At 38.5% G+C, this 21,615-nt stretch overlaps 1 protein-coding gene across 1 annotated transcript in view; it reads left to right on the top strand.

Annotated features, from left to right (window-relative positions):
• The window catches only part of LOC107553126 (dynamin-1-like protein), a 41,164-nt gene extending 26,110 nt beyond the window's left edge, over nt 1-15,054 (top strand). Inside the window, exons 12-17 of the mRNA XM_016235247.1 lie at nt 3,317-3,472; nt 5,266-5,364; nt 5,446-5,559; nt 5,650-5,759; nt 5,837-5,996; nt 13,424-15,054. Coding sequence (XP_016090733.1) covers nt 3,317-3,472; nt 5,266-5,364; nt 5,446-5,559; nt 5,650-5,759; nt 5,837-5,996; nt 13,424-13,480 — 696 coding nt within the window. The 3' untranslated portion in view covers nt 13,481-15,054. The remainder of the gene's footprint in view (nt 1-3,316; nt 3,473-5,265; nt 5,365-5,445; nt 5,560-5,649; nt 5,760-5,836; nt 5,997-13,423) is intronic.
• Nucleotides 15,055-21,615: the final 6,561 nt, after the last annotated feature.

Raw genomic sequence — 21,615 nt, 5'->3', positions numbered from 1 at the left:
AGAATTAGGGTATGGCCTCAAACGAAACAAAATATTCTCCACCCGGCCCTCCTCGGGGGGAGGGAGTGGTGCGTTCACCATCTCCCAAAAAGCAGATCCCTCCATCTCTGGGTCACCCGTCTCAGGGCCGCTTGCTCTTCCGCTTGCCGCCAGTTTTGGCGGGGGCCTGGACGGGTTGGTCGGCCTGCCTACACCCGGCTGCACAGCGCTGCTTGGGTGGAGGCTGCTGCGGACACAGGGGGCCACCCTCGGCGACCTGGAGGCAGCAGCTGCCCGCCGGGGCAGGATGTGTCGAATCGCCTCAGTCTGCTTCTGTGCAGCCAGAACTGCTGGGCAAAGCTCTCCACCGCGTCACCGAAGAGGCCGGTCTGGGACACAGGGGCATTAAGGAACCGAACCTTGTCGGTGTCCCTCATGTCGGCCAGACACAGCCATAGATGGCGCTCCTAGACCACAAGCATGGACATTGCACGACCCAGAGAACCCGCGGTGACCTTCGTCGCTTGGAGCGCGAGGTCAGTGGCGGTTCGGAGCTCTTTCATAACTTCCGGATCGTGACCTACCTCGTGCAGGTCCTTCAGTGCCTTGGCCTGGTGCACCTGCAGTAACGCCATAGCGTGTAAGGCGGAAGCAGCTGCCCCGCAAGCCGTATAAGCGTTAACTTGCCCAGAGAGCAATTTCGGATGTTGATTGCTGCATCGGAGGGAGAGCTCTCTGGAGAGGAGATGGTGCAGAGAAGGGGTATGCGGCGATCCCCCCCGGTGGGCATTCCTTCGGCGGCTCTGCTGGTTGAGGAGCACTGGAGGAGTGGTGGGCCCCAGAGGGTTGGTTCCCTGAGGGGTTTGCCACCACTGTAACCCTCAGACCGCCTGCGCTACTGCTGGAAGTAGTCCTCATCTGGCCGCCGCCAGAACGAGCACTGGATCGCGGCAGAGGCAACGGAACTCCGCCCCCTGAAGGTAGCGAAGCCTACTCCGCAGCTCCGAAATGGTCATCTTCCCGCAATGGGAACATGACTCATCCACGAATGCCACCTCAGTGTGCTTCAAGCCCAGACACGTGAGGCAGCGACGCCAGGTAATGACCGCACCCAGAAACGCACGGGTGAAACGGCATCTTTAAAACGACGATCCGTCCTCTTTACAAAGACGCACCCATAGAGAAATTGCTCTTTCAGGGAAATGCTCTTTTAGTGCTGACGTGCACAGGGGAAATGGCCGCTGGCAGTACAACAGGGGGTAGTGCAGCCTGAAGTGCGCAACCCACTCGACACAGGAACGACCACCGCTGAAGCGCCGTCCGCCAACACCAGAAGCTTCCAAGAGCGCGTTGAACTCGTAGCTTACTGAAGACACTTGGATGGAGCAGAACGATGTTGTCGCTCGGCTCCAAAGTGAAAAGCTGGTATGCATTGCACCGGCTGCCTTTTTATGCTCACGCTGTGATCAGCGGCAGCTGGATGCAATAATTGCATGCCAATGTGCATTGGCTCGTTTAGTTACACTCGAAGTAGATTGGTCTCTCGAAGCGAGATCCCCAATTCGTCGGTCACCGACGTGACTCGGAGTGACCGACTGAAAGGGAACTGAACTGCATGACTAGTGACAATTATTTTCTAAAAAGGTTTTTCCGAGACACAATGTTGTGGTACAATGCATAGTATTCATCATGTCCTCATCCTGATGAATTTTGGAAACAAATGCAAACAAATGCAAATAGATGCTGAATTTAACACATTTCCAGGCCTCCAAAAATTTAATTTAAATAAATAAAATCTTTAAAGGTCACATATTTGACACCTCTCTGGAGTTTTATTTTAGGTTTTGATGTCCTTAAGAATATATATTTGCGGTATAAGTACCAAAAACCATCTCAATATATTTTTACAGCTCCTCTCTCAGGAGATCTGTTGAGAACAGGTCGATTTTGGCCTGTCTAATTAATATACATGAGCCTCTCTTCTGATTGGCCTGTTGTTTTGTTTCCTGCTGAAATTGAAATGTATATACATCTTCATCATAACTAAGTTAGATAGACACGGTGAGTTTATCTTTACTATACAAGTTAGATGTGATCCACCTCATTGTAACAATCCTGTCAGATTGTCTATCCTTTGAGTGAGAGTGTAACATTACAGGTCGGTCGATCTGGTTTCGTGGTTAAAGTTAACCTTTTTGACATGTTTCCGTGTTGTTGTTGCTCAGCAATGGCATGGACGCAATGTTGTCTGGGGGTTTGGCGGTGGGAAGGAGAGTGGGACGGTGGGCGGTGCTCGGGGTGGTGACTGAAGGTGGTGACTGTGTAGTTCTGATGTCAACTTTTGACGGAAGTCACAACGGTTCATGAAAAGTCACCGCTACTTTATGCAGGCTGTGTGCATTTGACTGTGGACTGACTGTTTTGAAACTTATATGGTAGTTAAATAGCCCCTAGACCTAGAAAAAATCCAGGAAATTTCAGTTTTGACAATATGGGACCTTTAACAGTAACTACATTACTGTTCAAAAGTTTGGTATTGTAAGGTGTTTTTAATGTTTTTTGAGTGAAGTATTTTATGATCACTTTTTCGATCAAAATACAGTAAAAACTGTAATGTTGTAAAATATTATAGCAATTTTAAAGAGCTGTTTTGTATTTGAACAAATTGTTAATTGTTTGGTTAGTTAATACACTACCAAAAAAGTTAATGCATTAAATTGATCAAAAGTTATAGTAAATACATTTAGAATGTTGCAAAGGATTATATTTAAAATAAACGCTCTTCATTTGTACTTTAAATTTATCGACAAATCCTGAAAAACATTGATAAGAAACATTATCAATAATTGAATACCAATAATAACTGATGATAACTGAGCAGCAAATCAGCATATTAGTGATTTCTGAAGGATCATGTGACACTGAAGACTGGAGTAATGATGCTGAAAATTCAAGGAATAAATTGCATCGTAAAATATATTCAAATAGAAAGCAGCTATGTTCAATTGTAATAATAGTTTACAATATTCCTGTTTTTACTGTATTTTTGATTAAATAAGTGCTGAAAATTACACATATTTAAGACTTAATTAAAGCAGCTTAATTATTCCAGACTTTTGACTGGTAGTGTGTATATTTCTTTCTTTCAATTCTGAAATATTTCTCCTGGTAGAAATGGTTCTCTGTGAGTGCAATCACTATTAAATTATGATTATCAAGAATAGCTGTAAAGCCCTGGAAGTTTATTGGTCAAAATTTGTGGACACACTCTAACACTTATATAACCGATGCAGACTAGATGTGGGTTTATTGTATTTGGTGGTTGTGATGGATGTAGGGTCCTCGGCCGGCGCTGTTTGTTCCTGAGGTCAGTTTTGAGCTGCTGGTGAAGAAACAGATCAAGAGACTGGAGGAGCCCAGCCTGCGCTGTGTGGAGCTCGTACACGAGGAACTTCAGAGAATCATCCAGCACTGCTCTGCCTACAGCACACAGGTGCTTCACTGACTATTAATATTTGATGCAAAACATCCACGCTTGTATTATAACGTGTAGTTAGATGTTAAAGGAATAGGTCACTCAAAAAAAAATAAAAAATTCTTGAAAAGGTATTCACCCTCAGTCCATCCATAATGTAGATGATTTGCAGAAATGTAGCATTACATCACTTGCTCACCCATGGATGCTCTGCAGTGAATGGGTGCCGTCAGAATGAGAGTCTAAACAGCTGATAAAAACATCACAATAATACACAAGTAATCCACACCACTCCAGTCCATCAGTTAACATCTTATGAAGACAAAAGCTGCGTTTTAAAGAAACAAATCCATCATTAAGTAATTTTAACTTTTAAAGCATCGCTTCTGCCCAAGATACAAGTCCATAATACATAACAAAGCTCCCTTCAGTGAAAAGGTATATTCCTTCTTGTCCTCTCACATCAAAATCCAAGGACATATTTCTTTAGAACTGTGTTGGACTGTGTGCACTTGTAAAAGTCATATTTGTCATCTGATTCAGACTAAATTTTTTCACTGGAGAAAGCATTATTATGGACAGAGTTTATTTTAGTTGGAAGCAATGGCTTGAAGTAAAAAACTGTTTGAAGAGTTCATTTGCAAAAACACACAACATAAAAATGTTCAAAAATCATGTCCCTCTTTTACGTTCATGTGTATGTATAGTAATGCTTCAGTTTAGGGACTAGTTTTCACAAATAACAAGTTGCTTGTGTATTACTAGCATATTGGCTGTTTGTTAGTACTTAATAAAGCACATATTCTGCATCCCTAATCTCTACCCCATATCTAAACTTAACAACTATCTTACTATTAATAAGCAGTAATTAGGAGTTTATTGAGGCAAAAGTCATAGTTAATAGTGAGAACTGGACCTTAAAATAAAGTGTGACGATATGAGGTTATTAGTATCATGGTTAGTATTGGATATATAATTGTGTATGCTCATCCCCCATATTTTTACAATCTTCATCAAATCTTAACAAAATAAATCTGCATTTTTCATACAATACGTTATATTGTTGTGATGCCTAAATTCACATTGTGAGTTAAAGTTAAGGTGAAACCACTGCTTAATCTGTGTGGAGAAATAATTCACCCTCACACAAAATTCCTATTGAAATAACTGGATTTTACCAAAAATCCAGAGTTCGGAAATTCACCAAACATAAACAGTGGTAAATGTGACCACGTCATAATTGATTTTCATTTTTAGTGTTGTGTTCTAAATTTATTAAGATAAAATAGTGTATAATGTTAATATTGGCCATTTATCGCTTATCAGTGGTAACATTAAAATAATTATTGCCTTATTGATATCACCAAATATTATTATTATTTTTGTTATTCATTTATTGTTATCAGTCAGTATTGGATATGTAATTGTGTGCATGCTTATTTCCCCAATTGTTACATTTCATTTAGCTTTACCATCATCCAACACTAACTCTTAACAGCACCATTAATTGTAATATTTATCAAATTATAATAAAATCCATGTCTATTTTAAGGTGCTGCCATTTCTGCAAAATTCCACAGGCAATAGTATACTGATTTATTTAAATGTAATTCTGTAATATCATGCATATTGGTGGTAACTGAAAAAGATTATCGAAACCAACATCTGCCTTACTGATATCAGGCAGAATTTTAATTCCGCAAACACACACACAATATATAAAAATCCTGAGCGCATGACACATTCAGAGCACAGTTTGGACTAATTCTGAAAATGTGTCGTCATGTTAATTCATGTTTGCTTCTTCTCAGGTTCATAATCTAGTTGCAATCGAGTTGGCCTATATAAACACCAAACATCCTGATTTCACAGACGCTGCCCAAGTGTCTGCATCTGTCAACAGCCAGCAGGTACTGAAACTCTCTCTGTCTCTCCATCTTTCTCTCTCTCTCTCCAAATCCATACGGGAGTAGTTTTTGTCTCTTTCACAGGCGGAGGCTGGGGATGGAGGTAAGCGATGGAAGAATGAGAAAATGCCGTCAGAGGATAAAGGCCCCGTGCCAGGGTTTGGGAGTCCCACTAAAGCCATCAACCTGCTGGACACGGTACTATCTCATAACTACAGAAGCCAACAATACCTGGACGTTCAGAGAAAACCCATGAAAGACAAATAACTTCTGAAAATGTTTCTGTAGGCCGTGCCAGTATCCCGCAAGCTGAGCACTCGAGAGCAGAGGGACTGTGAGGTCATCCAGCGGCTCATCAAGTGCTACTTCCTGATCGTGCGCAAGAGCATCCAGGACAGGTCAGATTCATAGTGCCACATAACTGGATGACTAGGAGTCACTTCGCATCTGATGCTTTTTTTTCTGCGTTCTGTAGTGTGCCAAAGACGGTGATGCACTTCCTGGTGAATTTTGTGAAGGAGCATTTGCAGAGTGAGCTGGTCGGTCAGCTCTACAAACAGCGTCTGCTGCAGCAGCTGCTCATCGAGTCTCAGGAAACTGCTCAGCAGCGCACAGAGGTTGCACACATGCTGGAGGTACGTCTGTGTGTGTTTGAAGTACATTTAAACCTTATAATGCATTGGGGTCAGTTTTGACCTGGAAGAAATGAAAAACAAAATGAATAAAAAAATTATTGGTTTTAGAATAGGAACCAGGCTGTGCAAATAGGCCAAGACTATCAAAATACACATCAGTTATTTATTTTTATTTTTTATTTAAGACTTTTTTTAAAGATATGTAACCATTTTAAAAAATGTTTTTACTTTTTTGTGTGTGTAGCCATTATTGGCTTACACCTGATATTATGCATTTTTTTAATGAGTTTCTCTCAAAAATATGGAACTTTTTTTTTTTCTCTTATTCCCCAAACACTTTTAGGACTACATTTTGTTAGTAAACATGAATATACATGCCTATTGAGAAACCACTGCTGCATGAAAAACTAATATTTTTCATCTAGGAGTAAAAATGTACAGTATGTCAGTAATATGTATATGTTTAGTTTAATACACTCCAGATTAATATCGATGTTGTTTTGGTAGACAATTAATATGTAGACTTGTGAAGACTTGTAATTTTAAACCTCTTAAATCATTTTTTTTTTTTTTAATATTTTTCAAAGTTTTTAAATTCCTTGTTTTATTGTTGTGATTATTGTTTTTATTTTATTTTATGTAAAGCACTTTGAATTACCATTGTGTATGAAATGTGCTATACAAATAAACTTGCCTTGCCTTGCCTTGCCTAGATATGTAGATTAATATGTAGCCATGAGTTAAAAGGAATTTAGTAAAAACCATTTCATTTAATACTGGTAATTCTCATGTTTTTATAAATTTCATACAATGATATATTCAAATAACATTTCTCATAAATATTGATAAATTATTATTTTCTTGCATCACACTTTTGCTGTAGTTGATGTATAATTTGTAATTTCAAAGATTTTCTAATAAAAAAAATTACTTTTTAACTTTTTTTTGAATGTGTCCTTGTTACACGTTACATGTACTTACTACTATAATAACAATCAATTATGCATAATTACATGCAAGTAACCTTAAACCTAACCCTAACCATATAGTAAGTACATGTAGTTAATCAGTACTATGTATTATTACACTGTAACAAGGACACCTTACATAAAATGTAACCAAAAATTAATAAAAGCTAGTAATCTGTAAATAACTAATTTCAAAGATTTTCTAATAAAAAAAATTACTTTTTAACTTTTTTTTGAATGTGTCCTTGTTACACGTTACATGTACTTACTACTATAATAACAATCAATTATGCATAATTACATGCAAGTAACCTTAAACCTAACCCTAACCATATAGTAAGTACATGTAGTTAATCAGTACTATGTATTATTACACTGTAACAAGGACACCTTACAAAATGTAACCAAAAATTAATAAAAGCTAGTAATCTGTAAATAACATGATAACATTCAAAACTATAAAATATTTGCACATTCACTCATTAATGAGGTATGAAAGTTTTATAACTTTTATAAGTTTAATGGCTTCTGAATAGAAAATCATATGCATATATTGAATGCTTTACTACTGCTTGTGGTTTTATATATTTTTAGCAGCAGCGTTTCAGTTCGCATGCTGAGAGTCTGCTGTGCTGTGTGTACTCTCATAAAAGTTGTCTTTAAATCCATCCCATCTTAAGCACCGCCACATCCATACTCATTAAGGCATTGGCCGTTTCAGATGCCACATCTAGTTAATAGTTGTCCGAATTTTAAAAACGAGACGACTCTTCCAATCCATTGCACTTAATAGCTGGTGTGTGGTGGGTGTTCTGACGCACTATAGCAAATGTTGCATGTCAGCCATGCATTGTGTACTCATATGCGATGTCTAGCTGTTTTTGAGCACAATAATGTATTCTGTGTGCACAGTGTGTGTCTTCAACAAACATTCAACCATATTAACTATCAGTGTTGGAGAGCTACTTTGAAAACGCAGACTGTCAGGCTACAAGCTACTCATGATCAATGGACTGTAGTAGTAACACATTTTGTACACAAGGTGTTAGTAAGCTAATAAAATTAGCAGACAATAAGTCTTACTCACTAAACGTGTTTGTACACACTTTTGTGTAAAAACTGCATATGAAAGTGTGGTAACACTTTATTTTAAGGTTTAATTCTCACTATGAAATAGTTGCTTAATAGCATGCATATTACTAGCATATTATCTGTTTATTAGTAGTAACTATTAATAAGCAGCAAATTAGAAGTTGATTGAGACAAAAGTCATAGTTAATAGTTAGTTAATAGTAAAAATTAGTCTCTAAAGAGTAACTGATAGTGTTCATACAGAAATCATGATTCATCAGTAGGTTGCACTAAAATTTATTTTAAACCAACTGAAATTACATCTAAACAAAAACGTCACATTTACACTGGTCTTAGAAATAAGTTAAGCCAGTTATTTTTATTATTTTTTAAATAGTGTATAGTATTGGCGTGTATTTGTGTATAAGTATATAGTAAGTGTATAGTATTAGAGATGGAAACTAAGTTGAGTCAAGAGTAGTGATGGGAAGTTCGGATCATTTTACCGACTCGGACCTTTGAGTCTCGTTCAGCAAAATGAACGAATCTTTTTTCGAGTCATTTCGTTCATTTTAGCAAAATATAATTAAAATGTTACGTGTTACTTCCCTAATACATCTACTACTTACTCAAACGTTGATCACACTACAAACAGTACAAAACTGCTTTAAGAAACAGAAAAGATTAATTAATTGTTTACCTGGGTCTTCAGTCTATGATTAGCTCACCTCACCTCTTATCTGACAAGTCTTCGGGTTTGAGTCGTTCGTTCATCACGTGACAGCCCCATACGCTTTAACCAATGCTGTCTGAGCCGGAAAGAGAATTGATTGGTTCATCTCTCGAGTCTTTCGAATCATTCGTTCTTTTGTCAGTATTTGTCGTTCTTGCTGTCATGACGTGACAGCATTGGATAGAGAAATTAGTTCATTTACAAGTTTCCTTACAAACGGGTGCATAGTTATTATTATTATTATATATTAATATTTGAATTTCTGTCATTATGGTTCTTTTCCATAACACTGAATGATGTAACAAAGGAAATAAAGAGTTGGTTATTATTGTTAAGTCTCTTTCCGGCTCAGACTGCATAGGTTAAGCTTATGGGGCTGTCACGTGATGAACGACCGACTCAAACCCGAAGACTCGAACCAGGTGAACTACTTGACTAATTCCAGTACAGAACGACCCAACACTAGTCAAGAGCAGTGTTTCTCAACTGGTGGGTCGCAAGACCGCTCTGAGCGGGTCACGGAGTGTACAGTCAAAGAAACAACAAAAAACGTAATTCTAAATGTTTTTCTGATGCGAGACTTTTATTTTAAAAGACGTGCATGAAAGCTGTTGTCGACACTTCTGTCAGATGCAGTTTAAGTAAAGAGTGCCTGAGAAAAGCGCGCTGTCCCGATTCAGCGTCTGCGGTCTGATGAGATGATGTCAGGCTTAATGTCAGTGTCATTATCCTATCGTTATTTTCGTAACTTGTTACGAAATAAAAAGTCTCTCACCTCAGAAAGACGAACTATTCTGTCCTGTCAGACGTTATACCGTGCTTGTAGTGCGCACTCGTCAATTGCAGCGCGATGTATATCAGTTCACAGTTACATTATATATCTGTGTGTGCGTGCTGTATATACAGTGGGTACGGAAAGTATTCAGACCCCCTTAAATTTTTCACTCTGTTATATTGCAGCCATTTGCTAGATGTATATCAGTTCACAGTTACATTATATATCTGTGTGTGCTGTATATATAAATACACACACACACACACATACAGTATATATTTTGAAAATATTTACGTGTATATATTTATATTCATATAATTTATATTATATAGTAATATATAAACATAACATATATTTTTCTTAAATAAATATATGCATGGTTGCATATTTATATATACACATAATAAATATACACAGTACACACATTGTCACACTTCACACAATGAGGACTGGAACGAAGGAGCAAGGAGACGAGGGATAAACTTCAACATGGATCTCACTGGGCGGAACTGGGGATCAGGAGCCCTCCCTGGGCTTAACTGGGGATCCTGAAGCCCTCCCTGGCTTAACTGGAGATCTGAAGTCCTCCCTGGGCTTAACTGGGGATCTGGAGCCCTCCCCTGGGCTTACCGGGGGATCAGAAGCCCTCCCTGGGCTTAACTGGGGATCAGGAGCCCTCCCTGGGCTTAACTGGGGATCCGAAGCCCTTCCTTGGCGGAACTGGGGATCAGGAGCCCTGCCTGGGCTAAACGGGGAATCAGTAGCCCTCCCTGGGCTTAACTGGGGATCCTGAAGCCCTCCCTGGGCGGAACTGGGGATCCTGGAGCCCTCCCTGGGCTTAACTGGGGATCCTGGAGCCCTCCCTGGGCTCAACGGGGGAGCTGGAGCCCTCCCTGGGCTTAACTGGGGATCTGGAGCCCTCCCTGGGCGGAACTGGGGATCAGGAGCCCTCCCTGGGCTAAACGGGGAATCAGGAGCCCTCCCTGGGCTTAACTGGAGATATGAAGCCCTCCCTGGGCTTAACTGGGGATCTGGAGCCCTTCCTGGGCGGAACTGGGGATCAGGAGCCCTCCCTAGGCTAAACGGGGAATCAGGAGCCCTCCCTGGGCAGAACTGGGGATCAGGAGCCCTTCCTGGGCTTAACTGGGGAACAGGAGCCCTTCCTGGGCTTAACTGGGGAACAGGAGCCCTTCCTGGGCTTAACTGGGGAACAGGAGCCCTTCCTGGGCTTAACTGGGGAACAGGAGCCCTTCCTGGGCTTAACTGGGGAACAGCTGGGGATCAGGAGCCCTCCCTGGGCTTAACTGGGGATCTGGAGCCCTCCCTGGGCTTAACTGGGGAACAGGAGCCCTCCCTGGGCAGAACTAGGGATCAGGAGCCCTTCCTGGACTTAACTGGGGAACAGGAGCCCTTCCTGGGCTTAACTGGGGAACAGGAGCCCTTCCTGGGCGGAACTGGGGAACAGGAGCCCTTCCTGGGCGGAACTGGGGAACAGGAGCCCTTCCTGGGCTTAACTGGGGAACAGGAGCCCTTCCTGGGCGGAACTGGGAATCAGGAGCACTTCCGGGGCTTAACTAGGGATCAGGAGCCCTCCGTGGGCTATACTCGGGAACTAGAGCCCACACCGGGCTGGATTCGGGGACTGGGACTGGCAAGTTTGACTGAGGAACCACCGGCGGGCTTGCCACATGAACGCTTAACGGGCTTGCCACATGAACGCCCGGCGGACTTGACTGAGGAACGGCCAACGTTTCTGGGCTGAGGACAGAGATGGGTGGTCAGAACATTTGGATGGGTATGTGGAGGGTCCTGGCGAGGGGTGAGCTGGTGAGGCGCGGTGGTTTTCGGGAGGGACTGGATGATGATCGAGCCAAACTTTTTCTACCTCCAGATTAACTCCATTTAAATACAGGACATGATTAACCAGCTCGATCAGAGGAAAACTATACGTGGGAAGATCGCAGCCGATTACGTCGTCATCCAGCCCCAGCCGAAAACAGACACCGAGAGCAGAATTGAACCAGCTCACCTGGTTAGAGCACTCTAGGAACACTTCTACATCTTCTACATACCTCTCCAATTTCTAGACATCTTGTTTTGGGCCGGTTGTTCTGTCACGCTTCACACAATGAGGACTGGAACGAAGGAGCGAGGAGACTAGGGATAAACTTCAACATGGACAACGAACGCAGGGAAACAAACACAGGAACTCAGGAGTGACATCCAGGAAGACAATGCAACAACTGACGACACTAACTGAAAGGACTGGGGTTTTTAAGCACAGGATATCAAGGGACTAATGAGATACACCTGGAATCAAATGAACAATCAACATGAGATCACAGCCAATATGGGCTAAAAACAAAAGCAGTGCTAATATATTTGATAATGTGAATGAAACTCAAATATGATGTTAAATTTAGAATAATTAATGATGTAACGCGTGACTGGTGTCTAGACATGGTGCAAATAAATAGTAGTGCAGCGTGAAGAGCCACAGAACAAAGAGCCATTGTGTTTAGTTGTGCTCTGAAACACTTCAAACCGCGCTTGGATGTGCCGGAGACTTGACTGCCATTTAATATTTATGCTTGTGTGAATATTTATTGTGAGAGTGAGTACGCCTGTGTCAAAGAAGGTCAAATGAGGAAGAACAAACTAAGATATGAAAACATTGGCTGTTTGACGCATTGAACACCAAGAATGAATAGTGTTTAGTGTCAAATACAAACAGTGCAAAATTAATGCCCAGCACAAATGTGGGCAGTGGGGCTGTAGAGAATTTGGTAGTTATTGTATTGCCTGCTAAAACCAATATTAATTTATGTGGTTATTTATGTTGGGGACAATGTTGCATATTTTTTTTATTTATTTCTTGTGATGGGACACATTATGCTTCAAACATTATGCATCTCTACCAACCAATCAGTCATAAAAAATAGACATGCTAGGAAGACTGAGAGAAGAGGGATAAATAAAATCAACATAAACATGTTTATATACATTGTCAAATACCTGAAAGTTAATAAGCATGCATTTCTCATTGACTGTCCTGCCTCATATTTATTTTTATATTTCAGAGGATATGTGTTACGCAGTGAGGATGTACTGTAGAGGTGTCGTAAATTTCAGGAGGTTTAAGTAGTTTACTTATTAGGCTGCTTGAGTGAAGTAGCATCCGTAGAAACGCTTCAGAGGTTGATGGGTTTTAATGAGCCCTGTTGCAATCTCAGCACTAATTACATGAAGTAGGTTTCCTGAAGTAGGGATAAACTTCAACATGGACAACGAACGCAGGGAAACAAACACAGGAACTCAGGAGTGACATCCAGGAAGACAATGCAACAACTGACGACACTAACTGAAAGGACTGGGGTTTTTAAGCACAGGATATCAAGGGACTAATGAGATACACCTGGAATCAAATGAACAATCAACATGAGGGAGAAACTGGGTCACATGGGGCAAAACACACAAAACATGGAACGGCGTCTGACACACATACTATGTGAACAAAAACATTTATTTTATTGGTCCCAAGGCCAAACCAGTTAAGAACCACTGCTCTAGAGAATAATTTATTTAAATAATAATAATAAGAAGAATGTATATTTTTATATATTTAATAATTATTGATCATAATTTCTGACCAACAATAAAAATAGCACAAAAAAATAGCAACAAATAAAAACAAAAATCTGAGCTGCTGGCAGGTTAACAACAACAACAAAAAAACGTAGTTAAGTTAGTAGCTTCTTAATTTTAGTTTGATATTCCCCAACATGGCTAGTTACTAGGTGTTTAATGATCCAGAACCAGCAAGTTTTTTATGCAGTTTGCTTTGTGTTACTAATGCTGCTCTTTCTGCTTTCTCCTTTAGGCGCTCAAGAAAGCCAGTAACATTATCTCAGAGATCCGGGAGACTCATCTTTGGTAGCCAAACGTTCTCATGAACATTCTGTCCAGGAAAGTGTTTACATGTTTGTGCGTGCTGTATGTGTGTGAGTGTACGACATAGGTCAAATACATCATCTGAAGAAATTCAATGCCTCTGCCAGCATGAAACATTCAACAAAATGTGTACAGTTTTCCAAATAGCCCATATTTCTACTGTATATGCACTGATTCCATAGCTGTGTGTTTGACAGAGGTCAAACGTGTGAGTGCGTTTATACTCAGTAGTGAACATATCAAGTCCATGCCGTTATCTTCAATATCATAAATGCTTCGTAATGGGTTTTCGCCATTATGATAAATACTTTCAGTTAGCGTTATAAGAATTAAGTAATGTCTCAAATGCTACTAAGAGCATCCCAAGAACAATTGAGCTCTCATACGCTCACATGACTGAAAACAGGAATCACACAATGAACGTCGTTATTTTTTCATCATTTACTCAACATGTCATTCCAAACCGTATAATTTTCTAGAATACAAGAGATGAAAAATGTTCACGCTGTGTTTTTTTTTTTCCCCCATTCAGTGAAAACATTAAAGGCTTTCAAGCTCTGAAATGGACTAAAAGCAACATAAATGTAGCATAAATCATCATAAAAGTAGTTCATGGGACTCATTAATTAGTTTTATGTGAGGAACAGACTGAAATCTAAGTCATTATTCACTGAATATAGATGTGGAATGACATGATGACGAGTAATTGACAGATTTGAGTGAACTATTCCTTTAATACGCTGTAAATATCATGTAATAAATGTGGTGTCCAGATTTACAGTAAATATAAGAAACAAAAAAACGCCCTTTATTAGATTTGGTTGCATTTGTCCATGTTGGCACAGTTGTATGTTACATATAAGCTTAAGTTATCACAGCCAATATGGGCTAAAAACAAAAGCAGTGCTAATATATTTGATAATGTGAATGAAACTCAAATATGATGTTAAATTTAGAATAATTAATGATGTAACGCGTGACTGGTGTCTAGACATGGTGCAAATAAATAGTAGTGCAGCGTGAAGAGCCACAGAACAAAGAGCCATTGTGTTTAGTTGTGCTCTGAAACACTTCAAACCGCGCTTGGATGTGCCGGAGACTTGACTGCCATTTAATATTTATGCTTGTGTGAATATTTATTGTGAGAGTGAGTACGCCTGTGTCAAAGAAGGTCAAATGAGGAAGAACAAACTAAGATATGAAAACATTGGCTGTTTGACGCATTGAACACCAAGAATGAATAGTGTTTAGTGTCAAATACAAACAGTGCAAAATTAATGCCCAGCACAAATGTGGGCAGTGGGGCTGTAGAGAATTTGGTAGTTATTGTATTGCCTGCTAAAACCAATATTAATTTGTGTGGTTATTTATGTTGGGGACAATGTTGCATATTTTTTTTATTTATTTCTTGTGATGGGACACATTATGCTTCAAACATTATGCATCTCTACCAACCAATCAGTCATAAAAAATAGACATGCTAGGAAGACTGAGAGAAGAGGGATAAATAAAATCAACATAAACATGTTTATATACATTGTCAAATACCTGAAAGTTAATAAGCATGCATTTCTCATTGACATCACTATATATTGTTGCAACACCGCCGCCACGACCAGTCTGACGCGGCTCATGCTTATAACAGATCTGGACGAGCTCACAGAATCTGAAACATCATATATCAGTTTCTGTGAAGACATGTGCATCCCTACCACACTCCTCCAGACCAAACTAACCCAGCTCTCTGTCCCTAGCTCTATCTGTCAATGGATCACCAGCTTTCTGACAGATAGGCAACAGCTAGTGAGAATTGGTAAATTCACATCCAACAACCGCACCACCAGCACTGGCACCCCTCAGGGTTGCGTCCTCTCCCCACTGCTCTTCTCCCTCTACACCAATGACTGCACCTCTAAAGACCCCTCTGTCAAGCTCCTGAAGTATGCAGATGACACTACAGTCATCGGTCTCATCAAGGATGGAGACGAGTCTGCTTACAGACAGGAGGTTAAAGAGCTGGCTGTCTAGTGCAGTCTTAACAACTTGGAGCTGAACACCCTCAAAACTGTGGAGATGATCGTGGACTTCAGGAGGAACCCCCCTGCACTCCCCCCACTCACCATAATAGATAGCACTGTAACGACAGTGGAGTCATTCATTCACATTGCCCCAGCAGAGGTTGTACTTCCTTCGCCAGCTGAGGAAATTCAACCTGCCACAGGAGCTGCTGAAGCAGTTCTACTCAGCCGTCATCAAGTCTGTTCTGTGCACTTCAGTAACTGTCTGGTTTGATTCAGCTACAAAATTTATTATCTGTGTGTTGTTGTTGTCTCTGTGTACTGGAAGCTTGTGACACTATAACAAATTCCTTGTATGTGCAAACATACTTGGCAATAAAGCTCTTTCTGATTTCTGATTCTGATCAGAATTGTGTGATATAAAGTCGCAATTACAAGTTATAAAGTCAGAATTGTGTTATATAGTCACAATTGCGAGTTATAAAGTCAGAATTGTGTGATATAAAGTTGCAATTACCAGTCATAAAGTCAGAATTGCGTTATATAGTCACAATTGCGAGTTATAAAGTCATAATTGCGTTATATAGTCACAATTGCAAGTTTTAAAGTCACATTTGCGTTATATAGTCACAATTGCAAGTTATAAAGTCAGAAGTGCATGATGTAAAGTTGCAATTACCAGTTATAAAGTCGCAATTACCAGTTATAAAGTCACAATTGCGAGTTATAAAGTCAGAATTGCGTGATATAAAGTTGCAATTACCAGTCATAAAGTCAGAATTGCATTATATAGTCACAATTGCGAGTTATAAAGTCAGAATTGTGTGATATAAAGTTGCAATTACCAGTCATAAAGTCAGAATTGCGATTTATAAAGTCAGAATTGCATGATATAAAATTGCAATAAGCAGTTATAAAAGTCGAAATTATCAGTTATAAAGTCAGGTGTATGTTAGACCAGTTTATGTGTGTATGTAGGATGTTAGACCAGTTTATGTGTTTATGTAGTATGTTAGACTAGGTTAAGTGTTTATGCAGTTAATAAAACCTTACTTGTATCACACTTGACGTGTTCATTGTTTGCTCATAACCGGAGTCACTAATCATGCAGATTTATGTTACAAGCTTTGTAGAATTGTACAGTAAGAAGTTATTTCCCTTAACCAGGAAATTAACGTTCTTAGAATTGACAGACAGTTGACCCTGAGTGGTCAGCTAAATATCTACAGTGGATCTAAAATATGAATAGTTAATTATAACTAGTTATGGTTAATTATTCATATTTCCTGTCGTTGAGCTAAAATTCGCTACAGAATTGTGAGTTATAAAGTCAGAATTGCATGATATAAAGTTGCAATTAGCAGTTATAAAGTCACAATTGCGACTTATAAATTCAGAGTTGTGTGATATAAAGTTGCAATTACCAGTCATAAAGTCAAAATTGCGTTAAATAGTCACAATTGCGAGTTATAAAGTCATAATTGCGTTATATAGTCACAATTGTGAGTTTTAAAGTCAGAATTGCATTATATAGTCACAATTGCGAGTTATAAAGTCAGAATTGTGTGATATAAAGTTGCAATTACTGGTTATAAAGTCAGAATTGCGAGTTATAGCCAGAATCGCATGATATAAAGTTGCAATTACCAGTCATAAAGTCAAAATTGCGTTTTATCGTCACAATTGCTAGTTATATAAAGTCAGAATTGTGTGATATAAAGTTGCAATTACCAGTTATAAAGTCAGAATTGCATTTTATCATCACAATTGCTAGTTATAAAGGCAGAATTGTGTTATGTAGTCACAATTGCGAGTTATAAATTCAGAATTGCGTGATATAAAGTTGCAATTAGCAGTTATAAAGTCACAATTACGACTTATAAATTCAGAATTGTGTGATATAAAGTTGCAGTTACCAGTCATAAAGTCAGAATTGCGTTGTGTTGTCACAATTGCGAGTTATAAAGTCATAATTGCATGATATAAAGTTGCAATTATATGCAATTAATGTTGCAATTGCGAGTTACCAAGTCAAAATTGCATGATATAAATCACATTTCTAAGAATTTTTTCCCTCTGAATTGGATTTTATAACTCGCAATAGCAAGTTTATCTCACAATTCTGAGAAAAAGTCAGTTCCATAGGCATTCTTGAACAATTGTTTTCTCCCCTTGTAATATTGTTGATAATGAATAGATTGTGGAATACTAAGAAGGTGGAGGTCTAATTTCAAGAAATAAATGAGGGAGGGTAGTGGACATCCCGGGTCACTAAAGACCCTATGCAGGCGTTCAAGGGTTTACATAGCTGGCACTGCTTGCCTTTCAGAGGAATCATATCATCAAACTGAACATGCAAATGAGATTATATTAACTCACCACTTGAGTATCAGTATCAGATTAACCTGGAGAAGTTTTCTTATAAAACTCATCTACGGGTGTCAATCCATGTAAATGTAATTCACCGAGACGTCTGGAAAGACAGCAGCAATTAATCGCATCTGAATTACACTATCACTTTCCAGAAGCTCTTACGTAGAAGTAATTGCGACAAAGCAAATATGTGGGAAACCTGTCATGAATTATGATAAGCTGACTGAGGGAGAGTGGTGTTTTGTCTCAAAACATACATATGTGACTGATCTGGGGCAGCCGCTGATGATTTATCCTGCTAAAACTTGGAACAATTCAGATGCATTTCTTATTCATACTGTACAAATCCAAAGTTTGATTTATTGTGATGTGGCAAACTTTAGTTACAGAATTTGTGACTATGTTTCTGCTCCATTAAAAAGTACTGTGTTGTTATTTGAAGACTACGATGGATATGAAACATCACTTTCAAGGTCACTTTTATGGAAACAATATTTTGGCTCATTCAGATTCTCAGATCTTTTTGCCAACTTGTATACTCTTTCAGAAAAATACATTCAGTGACAGAATGGAGAAAACCCCCCCGCAGTGTTGGCATCTTGGAAAAGAAATATCTTCCCAACAAAGTTGGTGGAAGTTTATTTTAAAATGATTCATAATTGTTAACAAATAAATTAGAAACTTGAAAAGTTTAATGACAGTTTTTCATCAAATTGTTCCTTTTGTCATCTTATTTTGGAATTGTGTTTTGAATGACTTTAATTCTGTAATAATAATAACAATAGTAAATCATTTCTGTACTAGCAAAAAACAATTATTTGTGACTCTTTAGGCCCTTTTCATATAAAGTTTAAATATTTTATTACTATTACATGCAACATTTTACATTTTAAAGTTTAAAGAAGTCTTTTTTATTTTCAAGAAAGATATTGATATATATTTGAATTCTTTAATGAGCTCTAAAAAAGACTTGTCTTACAAATATCTGAATTAAAACTAAATTCTATTTCTGATTTGTTAATTTATATTAATTTCGATAATGACTTGTGATAATAGAATAATAGATGGTTTTTGTTTTTCTTTTATATGTGCGGAGACAAAATAAGAATTTAACTGCATGTTGTGAGTGACAAATAAAATTGTCATTTCTATTGCATAACACTTATAATACTCTTAAGTTCATTTAAAAATTTAATGTATTTTAACCCACTTATAATATTTTGTTTATTGTCTTTATTCTTGTATTTTGTATTATTATTATTATTATTTATTTAAAAAAAATGTATGCAAAATATTAAATATAGCATTTAAAAGTTCAGACTGGAGCAATTGGTATTTTATTTTTTGTTTTTTCTTGGAACAACTTGTGGGTGAGTAAATGATGACAGCATTTGCATTTTTGGCTGAACTAGCGCTTTAATGCATTTTGAGCCATTTCAGTAAAACAGAAATACTTCACAACACTGAAGCTAGTTGCAACTTCCATTTCATGCCAACTTTAATGGTACAGCAGAAAATAAAAAAAATAGGCTGTTTAATTCTACAATCCAGAGTGACATGTAAAACTACATAAATTATTTGGTGCAAGAAACCTTGACTAACATTATAAGTGGACCTATGAGGAAAAAAGATAATGTGCTGCTAAAGTGTAGGTCCATTAAAAACAACCTAACACCTGCATTATCCCTTGGTAAACATAATGTGATATTAATTTATATTGGAGTGCATAATTTGTTTCTCTCATTTACCTTGCTGTAATTTAACAGCATAGTCAAGGTCATGAGTTCAATTCCCAGAAAACAAACAGACTCTGTAAATTATTCCTCCATACAAGCGTCTGGCAAATTACCCTAATAAATGAGACAATCCTTGTATTGCACTACAGACACGAACAAAAACACTTCACAATACAAATGACTTTGAGAACGACGGTAGTCCATGAGTCCAGAGCTAATGAATGCAGTATTCGCTCAGTTTGCCTCAGGACACTGGAGTTACTTCTCACAAAAGAAAGGCAGAAGCTGCAGTCAGATGGACTTCACGCAGAGACCCGTCAACTTCCCGCGAGGCAAAGAAAGGTAAAAGCCCAGCTCTGGATATCATACTGAGGAACAGCCATTTGATATGCCAGCATAAAAGGGCATCTTCTCCTCGATGTGTGCTGGAGTATTTAGCGGCTAAAATTAGATTAGAAATCAAAGAGAAAGCCGAGCTGGTTCTGTGGCGGTTTTCTTCCTCCGTTCCTCTCTCATAGGGAGACGTGCCGTATCACAGATCTTTCCCTGAGGAATTGTGCAAACATCCAAACACAACAAAAATCGCTCTGTCAGCACTCATGTCAAGGCCGTGAGCACGCAGGCTATTTTTTGCCCATCATCAGAAAACTGGTGTCTTATTGCAGTCTCAACACAAAAACAGGAACGTTTTAAGAAACGTAGAGATGAAAGTGAACTCTTTTTAAGACTCTATTTTTACGCTAAAGTGAACTTTTATTTTATTAATCTTATATTTATAGTATCTGCAAGTACATATTTTTTAATATACTTGTATAAATTTGAAGTGCACTACAAATGTACATTCAGTATTAAGCACACTACGAAACTCACATCACACTTGATTCTGTTTCCTGCTCATGTAATATTGCTTAATTAAATGTTAATTTGAGTGTAAAATATAGAATTTATATAACATATAGAATCAACAGAGCAGACAGAGAGGCCAAAAACACAGTAAAGCCATGATTGTTTTGGTATTCTTGGTATGATGGATGGATGGCATATGTATGTACAGTATGTGTGGATGGATATATGAATAGATGAATGGGAGGATGGATGAATGGATAGATGGATGGTTGTTGGAATGGAGGTTTTATATATGAATGGATAGATGGATGATGGAATGGATGATGAATGGATGGATGGATGATATATGGTTGGTTGGATGGATGGATGATATATGTTTGGTTGGATGAATGGATGGATGGGAGGATGGATTGATGATGGAATGGATGGATGGGATGGTGGATGGGTGGATGATATACTGTATGGTGTATTGGATGGATGGATGATGGAATGCATAATGAATGGATGGATGATATATGTTTGGTTGGATGGATGGATGATGGAATGGATGGGTGGATGATATATGGTTGGATGGATGGTGAATGCATGTATGTTTGAATGATGAATGGATAGATGAATGATGAAATCAATGATGGATGGATGGATGGATGGGAGACTGGGTGGAAGATGGAATAGATGATGAATGGGTGACATGGTTGGATGTATGGATGATGGATGATTAAAGTTTAGATGGATGGATGATGGAATGGGAGATAGATAGACAGATATATAGATAGATAGATAGATAGTGTTTTATAGTCACAATTGCGAGTTATAAAGTCAGAATTGTGTGATATAAAGTTGCAATTACTGGTTATAAAGTCAGAATTGCGAGTTATAGCCAGAATCGCATGATATAAAGTTGCAATTACCAGTCATAAAGTCAAAATTGCGTTAAATAGTCACAATTGCGAGTTATAAAGTCATAATTGCGTTATATAGTCACAATTGTGAGTTTTAAAGTCAGAATTGCATTATATAGTCACAATTGCGAGTTATAAAGTCAGAATTGTGTGATATAAAGTTGCAATTACCAGTTATAAAGTCAGAATTGCATTTTATCATCACAATTGCTAGTTATAAAGGCAGAATTGTGTTATGTAGTCACA

Source organism: Sinocyclocheilus grahami, unplaced genomic scaffold (assembly GCF_001515645.1).
Source record: "Sinocyclocheilus grahami isolate Dianchi unplaced genomic scaffold, SAMN03320097.WGS_v1.1 scaffold465.1, whole genome shotgun sequence".
Taxonomy (NCBI): Eukaryota; Metazoa; Chordata; class Actinopteri; order Cypriniformes; family Cyprinidae; genus Sinocyclocheilus; species Sinocyclocheilus grahami.
The sequence above is the reverse complement of the archived record's forward strand: the minus strand, read 5'-3'. Positions and strand labels throughout refer to the sequence as shown.